The sequence below is a fragment of the Neopelma chrysocephalum genome, unplaced genomic scaffold, assembly GCF_003984885.1.
Source record: "Neopelma chrysocephalum unplaced genomic scaffold, ASM398488v2 Primary Assembly neopelma1_42, whole genome shotgun sequence".
Classification (NCBI taxonomy): domain Eukaryota; kingdom Metazoa; phylum Chordata; class Aves; order Passeriformes; family Pipridae; genus Neopelma; species Neopelma chrysocephalum.
In genome coordinates this window covers 3,237,244-3,244,949 of record NW_020897700.1, presented here as the reverse complement: position 1 = coordinate 3,244,949, position 7,706 = coordinate 3,237,244, and the positions used below count along the sequence as shown (strand labels likewise).

General features: G+C 40.9%; 1 protein-coding gene across 3 annotated transcripts; it reads right to left on the bottom strand.

Annotated features, from left to right (window-relative positions):
- Positions 1–338: 338 nt before the first annotated feature.
- On the bottom strand, positions 339–7,446 carry SRD5A3 (steroid 5 alpha-reductase 3). 3 transcript variants are annotated; one of them, XM_027676403.1, is made up of 5 exons: positions 7,258–7,446; positions 4,242–4,393; positions 3,629–3,826; positions 2,248–2,370; positions 339–1,724 (listed from the first exon to the last, which is right to left on the bottom strand). In XM_027676403.1, the coding sequence occupies exons 1-5, from the start codon at positions 7,443–7,445 to the stop codon at positions 1,465–1,467; spliced, it is 921 nt and encodes a 306-aa protein (XP_027532204.1). In that variant the 5' UTR covers position 7,446; the 3' UTR covers positions 339–1,464. The 3 variants fall into 3 exon arrangements, with proteins under 3 accessions (XP_027532204.1, XP_027532205.1, XP_027532206.1); XM_027676404.1 differs by having other exon boundaries at positions 3,629–3,823; XM_027676405.1 differs by lacking the exon at positions 2,248–2,370.
- Positions 7,447–7,706: the final 260 nt, after the last annotated feature.

The window sequence follows — 7,706 nt, the reverse complement described above, 5'->3', positions numbered from 1 at the left end:
CTCTCCCCAGGGACCCCAGGAGGGCTGTGCATCCCAATGCTCTCTCCCCTGGGCAAGGACGGGAATGTGCTTCCTGAGAAACAGTTTAGTGAACAAGATAAGAACACCAGTTTAACAGGAGTTGCTTGGAGACAGGCCAAAGGAGCCTCTTGAGAACCACTTAAAAAAATAATATGGAAAGATGCGGTCCCAAGATAGGCCTGTTGATGCTCCATGGTGGTGTTGATGGAGAGAGGGAAAGGGATGCAACAGCCAAGAGAGGCACATTTTGTGCAAAGTGATTGCTTGTGTTTTGCAAATATGTTAGATCAATTTTGAAAAATCATACAAAATGGAAATAGAAAGTATAATAACCTTTTAATTAGGCAATTCATAAGATATACTACAGTATAAAAATTCTTCTTATATACAAAATAATGTATGCATGTAAGTAGACAACATACCGAAACATTAGCATTCATATGCTACATCACACAAAACTCATCATTCAGTATCATGAAAAGGACCAAAATATTCAATAGTTAAGTGCAAAAAAAAGCCCTGTGCTGAGTGACATCATCTCCCCAGTAAAGAATTTCTTTGCAATGCTTATCAGGTACTGGTTTCTGTGTGCTCTCTGCCTCAGCAGTTCATTGTATCTCTTTAAAAAGCCGTGTAGTCATGGTCATGGCCATCCTGCACAACTGCCCCTTCTAACACATGAGGGATTCCAATAACCCACTATAAGAACAACAGAACCATAAACAGGAACAATAATTTTCTGCAAATTCTCTTCCACTGTTTCTCTAGACAGACAACCTTCCACGATTTTCCCAGTTTAGGGATAAAGGGAAATTTTTTTTTCCCAGTTTAGGGATGAGTGAAAATACTTTGGTGCAGAAGAGATAATGCAGAGAATGGGTCTGTTTATTTCCACTGCTGAGCATGAGTCATTCCTCCACCACAGATTGCTCCATAGTTTTTGTGCTTACAGTCATAAAGCAGTGGCTGGTTTTAATTGTCAACAGGGAAGCACAGAAAGATACAAAATTTGCCTTCCTCTGAAGTGATTCAAAGAAAAGTGACTAGGAAAAAAATAAGCTTAATTTGTCAAGACATGAAATACAATAGTTCAAATGATTCTTTGCACCCTCTTTTCATTAATTTTCACAAATATTTGGACTTGCTGCACAACAGCAAGTGTTTTATGCACAAGACAGAATTAGATAAAAGAGCCAATTAGCATCTTTACACTTTGAATTGAAGCCTTCAGTAAACCTTTTTTAGCTTGTATGATACGCAGAGACATTTCCCCAAATAAATTGGTGACATGAATGGATTGTCATTAAAATTATGAGCTTTTAAGGTAGAATCAGAGAAAATATGTGATTTTATCTGGGCTTTAATATACCGTAAATCTCTTATTCCCTTATAGAAAACATTTCCCACTTTAAGATACCCCAAAGATACTTTAGAAAAAATATTCTAAAAAACATGTGGTATAAATGCTTTTCGATGCTTTGGGTAGGAATGGAAGTTTTTCTCATAGAACTCGTGACTCAAAACAGCAGCCAGTGCCTGGTTAAAAAGAACACACATCACTACACACCACCATGTCACATTTTGAAATCCAAGCATGATGGCCATAGAAACATATATGAGCAGCTCTGCAAAATAATGAGGGCAAGACACGCTCTCAAACCAGTCTCCGAAAGGTACATCATAGCCCAGCCTTACAACCTTTCCTGCAAGGAAACAGAAAGAAATTAATTGAGAACATGCATTAAACAAACTTTTCTTCTCATGATTACAGAACAATATGCTTACAAAAGTTACCATCATCATCATTCACCTCCATCTGATCTGGCAGCTTTGCACTTAATGAAATAAGATGCCACCTCTGGCTATGCAAATAAAGAGTAAGGAAACCTATTTTTAGCCCACATGGAAACAGAAGTGAGGTCCCCAAGGAATGGCACAAGTTGTAACCATTAGGATGTGTCTGTCCTTAGAATGTTAGAAGCTAGAGCTTCATTTCAAGTTCTACAGAACTATATACACAGACACACCACACCCCTTCCCCCTAGTTCAGCCATCCAATCTCTTTTCCAAACAGCCTCATTTCATCTATCAAAAGTCTTACAGAGAACAGCACACTAAAGGAACTGAAAAACATTCATTTTTAAGGTATTAGAAGCTATAGAAGCCTATTGAAACAACCAGGAAAATTTTTCAAAGTAAACAGTTGACAAGAATGAAACATCTTACCTGATTTGTTTTTTCTAAGTTTAGCTAGAATTACAAGACATCTGTGTTGGTGAAGAGAGGCCCAAATGTACATCGTAATTCCTACAATGTGATACCAGCAGATCTGCACAGAAAGCTCTTTTCCTGAATTAAACATGGTTTATTAATATACAGCCAGGAAGTACCTTCCCAAACATCATTTGAAAACACTATATACATTTTTTAAATGTTACTGTCTTACTCTTACAAAATTCTACTAGTGAGTCTCTAATCCCTTGAAAGTTGCTTTTAAATCCTGCATCATTTAAGTGCCCAGCTGGCAGTTCATTTCCCTTAACTGCTCTATACTAAAATACATAGTTATTAATCCAGGAGCTTGAAGTACAGCATGATGTAGAATGATACATAATTGATAGTCTAAGACCTCAATATTCAACACTATTTGTAACTATTATCATCCTAATTAAACATGTTGTCATGGCTCAGGTCAACATGTAAGTACAGAGTTTTTTGTCTTATTAACAGTAAGATACATATATACACACACCTACACACACATACCTACACACACATACACAGAGTGTGAAACATTTAGGTCTTCAAAAAAGTGATAACTGTATGAAGGATGATTTCCAAAGTACAAGCCAATGCACTGTCTCTAAGAATCTACAGGATGTGAAAAGTAGAACACAGGTTCAGAAAAAAAAGGTTTTATCTACACATAGCAAATCTGAAGGTTCTTTAAAAAAATTCCCTGGATTATACTAGAACTGATGTGGTTGGAAATGGTTAAAAACTTCACTAAACTTACATACTTGGTAATGACTGCCTTACAAAAATTAGTCATGGGAGGAGTGCTACAACCAACTCATGGTTCATCTATGCAGCTCAATGGAATGTGTTGGCAGAAACAAGTCATAAAATACGAATTTCTGCTGTATTAATGGAAACAGTACGAGAGAGAGAAGAGACTGAATCAAGGCAGAGCAATGGCAAGTTCTTCATGGAAAACAAAGAAGGTGGCCAAGAAGCCTTGCAAACTCACCTTACAGCAAAGCTTACAACAAAAAAACCAAACTTGCATAGTGTCATTTAAGAACTGGTACCAATTACTGTCCTGCATAAAGCATATGTATCTCAATGCAAAACTGATTGATAATGATCCTTAAAGTATCTTTGTGAGATGTTTTTCAGGAAATAACTGTGATGGTTAATATGAAAGTGTGTGTTTGTGTATAACGCTGGCTGATCATGTGATATACTGAAATGTAGTTACTTTGAACTATGCCAGTAAGTATTTTTATGTCTCATCAGTTAACACACTTCTCAAACAAGCAGCCCTCTATACAGAAACAAATGGGAGCAAAACTGCATCTTTGGTAATAACTCAGCAGGCACTTACCAGTCCTGACATTAGTAGGCACTTGACATAGCACAGTTGAGCCAACGGCAATGTAGAAACCAAGTCCATAGTAATACTGCACAATATGAATGAAACCACTGGAAAACACACTGGTCCAGAGGCATTCTGCAAGCCTTCGACAGCTGTGCAGCCAAAGGAGCAGGAGAACCAGGAGAGCAGAGAAGTACTCACTGTCTGCTTGCAGAAAAAAAATAGCAACTTTGAGACAGATAGGAACAATTTAACCTGGACAGTGCTTCAAAAAGGCTATTGCTTCCCCTCCCCACAGCAAAATTTTACTCTCATTTTAAATTAACTGGGGAAAATATTTGTACAGGTGAGGCACTGCTGACCACAGCAAGATTTCTTCCAGAAGGTACTAATGGCACTTTCTGTTAAAAGGACTGCTGATAGCTATCATATCCATAAATTAGAATGATTTCTATATTGAATAATTACAAAGGACAAAGGCACTTGGTATTCCAGTAAAGTCACTTGGCGCCTAGTTTAAAAGCAACTGATGAAGTAGCACTTGGATGCAAATTCAGCACAGCTTTGGTAATAGAGTTTTCTAATATTTATATGGATGCATCATAATAGCTGGAACACTTGCCCATGTCCTCGCTCTGAGAATCTTTGCCAAGAGCACGGTGCACGTCCTGAATCCATGATGGGAGTGACTCTCCAAGGAACTCAGCTCGGAAGAGCCAGTACAGCAGACTGCCATTCCAGACCACAGAAACCACATAAAAGTGAGTAAACCAGCTGTGGGAACAAAAAAGGTCTTCATTAATGTATTAATGTATTAATGTTCTCATCGTTCCTTAGTTGGAAATGTAGCTGCAGGACGTGCTTGCCTGATGTGAGTACATTCCCTTTTGGTGCCCACGTGAATAGTAGAGAACTCAGGAACCAGAGGTACCAAGCAGTAATAACCCTAACACATTTTCCCCCAGTGAAATGCTGCCTGGAATAACCTCCAACTTAGCTTACATTACTAACCATAACTGTGCTAAAGAGGAGGAAGTGTAAACCACACATTGCAAAGGTATTCGTCATGATGTACACAATGTCTTCTTTGTAATTTACACCACTAAAAGCACATCCAAATTAAGTTTCTGGGCATTTCCAAGCTGCTGCACGTCACAGCAGTCCCACTTTTCTCAGTTCCAGTAGGTGCACTACACAACATGTTAAAGTTCATAAATTACGAATGCAGATGGTAAAAGACATCCAGAAGTAATTACTCTGCTCTAAGTATCTTGTCTCTCTGCAAATTCAAGGTCTGCAACAATCATATAGAAAAAAAGCTGTGACCATCAACACCACTGGGTGATTACAGAGCAAGACCACATGGGGTTTTTTTAAGAATAAAACAAAGAATCTCCCAACCCTGTAATGCACTTATAAAAGCACACTATGCATTAGTGAAATGCACACATGACAGTCAAGGCAGGTAACTGAATTGAATTAAAGAGCCTATAATATCCAGCTCAAACTAGGTGATCCAGTATTTCCTTTTGCTTTTAAAATTAAAAGTCCTTCTGGCTATGAATAAAAAGCAGGACCTCTGGAAACACCTGCAAAGAGCTAAAATACATCCCATGGGAAGATGCTGATGGCCTTGACTTGACAATGCAACTATAGGTACAAAACTAGGATATAACTGTATAGTCAAGAGAAGACTGTATTTCTGTTAAACATGGAAACTTTTCTCTTGGAGGAGTGTAGGGGTACAACACCCTTGCTTAGAGAAACCAAATAAAGTGACCCCCTCCCAGAGCAGCTCAGGTATCTCAACAGCACCACAGAGATCACAGAGGTAGTGAGCATCCCTGCATGCTCCAGAGTGCCTTGCCCATTAGCAGCTGGTAACTCCTACACATGATCACTTCTCCTCAGTTCCTTCTACTAAGCAGAAACAGCAACATTCGCTCTGCTGATCTGCAAGAGCAGAAGTAAAATTCAATCCCTCTCCCTCATTTTCTGTTTATAAGACAAACAGAATTTGTATATTGATAAAAACTCATTGCCACCTCCAAGTTTCAAGCTCTTTCCCTGCTGTCCTGTTACTCGGTAGAATCATATCTTGTCACTCGCCAGGGAACTTTCTCCACACACAGATTTTTGCTACCAGCACACAGACAAGTCCTGGCAGCTTAGCAGACACACGCCCTGCGAGCTTTCAGCAATCCCAATTACACTGGGGATATATCTGACCTACAGAGTGAACCAGCACTGCAGTAAGTACATGTGCCATACCTGAAGGAGAGGAATTTTCACTATTTGCCAAATCTGACAATGAATCAAGATAGAACGGCAAAATTAAAAACAAGCCCAGGCTAGTGAAAATATAACGGTTGTTTGGAAACAAGACACAAATGAATAGAACAGAAAATGCCTCAGTGCATTCAGGATCTTCTCTATTCCTTCAGCTAGAAGTGTTATGGATTCACTAATCAAGTAACAGAATTGCTTTGTAGGTGTTGAGAGCTCAAGACAAATTCTCTGAAAAAGTATGTTCTTCAGTCACCCTCCTCCCTAAGAAGGGGTGTTGGGAAACTTCTGTTGGAGAAGGGCCAATTCAAACAAAAACCCACCTAAAGAATGTGGCACTTTGCAGTACACTTCAATTAAGACAAAGCCTTTATAACCCCTTATTTTTGCTGAGGGTACTGCAGAGTTTAAACATGTCCCTGGGTATTTTCTGTATCAAGAAGCCTGATAACCCAGATACTACATTACAACCTTTCCATGAATAATATGCTGTGTCACAAAACTTTTTTTTCAACGTTTGGTTTGAAAGCTACGTATATAAAATGTGTCAGACATTATAAGATTGCTACATTACTGGTGATCAAATCTTTTAAGTAGCCTCCCAGTCCTGTCCTGCTGGCCTTGCAAGATCCTGTCTTGCCTACGTTCAAGTCAAAGACTAGTTCTTAGTTCTAGTAATGAATCTCACCTGATCAAAAACTAAGAAATTCCATAACATATAATAGCAGAAACATTTTAAAACCTTTAAATGTGGGGTTTTCTCCCTCCCTCATAATTATTCATTAAACATCTAAACATATACATATATTTCATTGCATCAAACATCTATTAAGACGTGTTTGGATAACACAGTGATTCTTTTGCCTCATCAGAGACTGTTCATGCAGGGTCTAGATAGCTATTGTTCCCATGGTGTTATTAGTATGCTAACTCACATTTTAAAAAGAAACCTTTAAGGGAGAAGGCAATGTCTGACAATCAGTGTGAGACAGTAAACCTGCAGCATATTTGCACAGAGTTACACTCAGGATTCCACGTCCCCAGGTGCCTGACCTGAGTCTTGCAGGATGGTTTGTTTTACGGATCTCGCATGGGACTGGGAATCAAGGGATTAGGTTTTTGTTCCCACTTAGAACACAGATTCTGTATGATCGCTCGCAGTCTCCATGCTCCTCGGTTCCACATCTGTAAAATCAGAGTAACACTTCTGCAACAAAGCTGAGCTCAACTCTATAAATATCCGCAGTGCTCTCTGCGTGTGCTGTTCACTGTCTCGACCTTCGGCTGCGCTAACCGGGACATACTCACGGTAATCGCGCGGCGCTGCAATAGCGGTAGGAGCCGCCCCTCACCTCTTGGGCACGAGGTAATTAGGACTCCAGCCCGGGAGCCTTGTCTTCCCGTAGCGAATGAGCTGGTGGAAGAGGTCGGAGACCCCGCCGCGGCCATCGGACCGCCACGCCGGGGCCCGCAGGAGCAGAAGCGCGGCCAGGAAGGCGACAGCCGGCAGGGACCAGATGGCGGCCAACACCGGCAGCATCACCCGGGCCGCGCTTCACTCCAGCCCCGGCCCCGCACCGCCCCCGGCCCGCCCAGCGCCGCGGAGTCTCTTCCGCTTCCCTCTCTCGGGAAAGGTGGGGCTTTCCCGCTCGGCTTGGGCAGTGCCCGGGGCCGTGGCAGCTGTAGTGGCTGTGAGGTGTCCCTGCAGCTGGCGCCCAGAGCTGCGCTTGGGCATGTTGTCTGTGTGTACTTCAGCAAAGCCTTTGACACCGTCTCTTGGAAAAGCTGGCAGCCCACTTGG

Bases quoted from the DNA above. Each gene is read 5' to 3' on its own strand.
- SRD5A3 (XM_027676403.1), bottom strand. From the start codon at position 7,445: ATGCTGCCGGTGTTGGCCGCCATCTGGTCCCTGCCGGCTGTCGCCTTC. The intron at 3,827-4,241 runs GCAAGTGTTCCA...TTTTTCTGCAAG, and splicing joins TTCTCAGAGCGAGGACATGG to CAGACAGTGAGTACTTCTCT. The intron at 1,725-2,247 runs GTAAGATGTTTC...GTTTCCTTGCAG, and splicing joins ACTTAGAAAAAACAAATCAG to GAAAGGTTGTAAGGCTGGGC.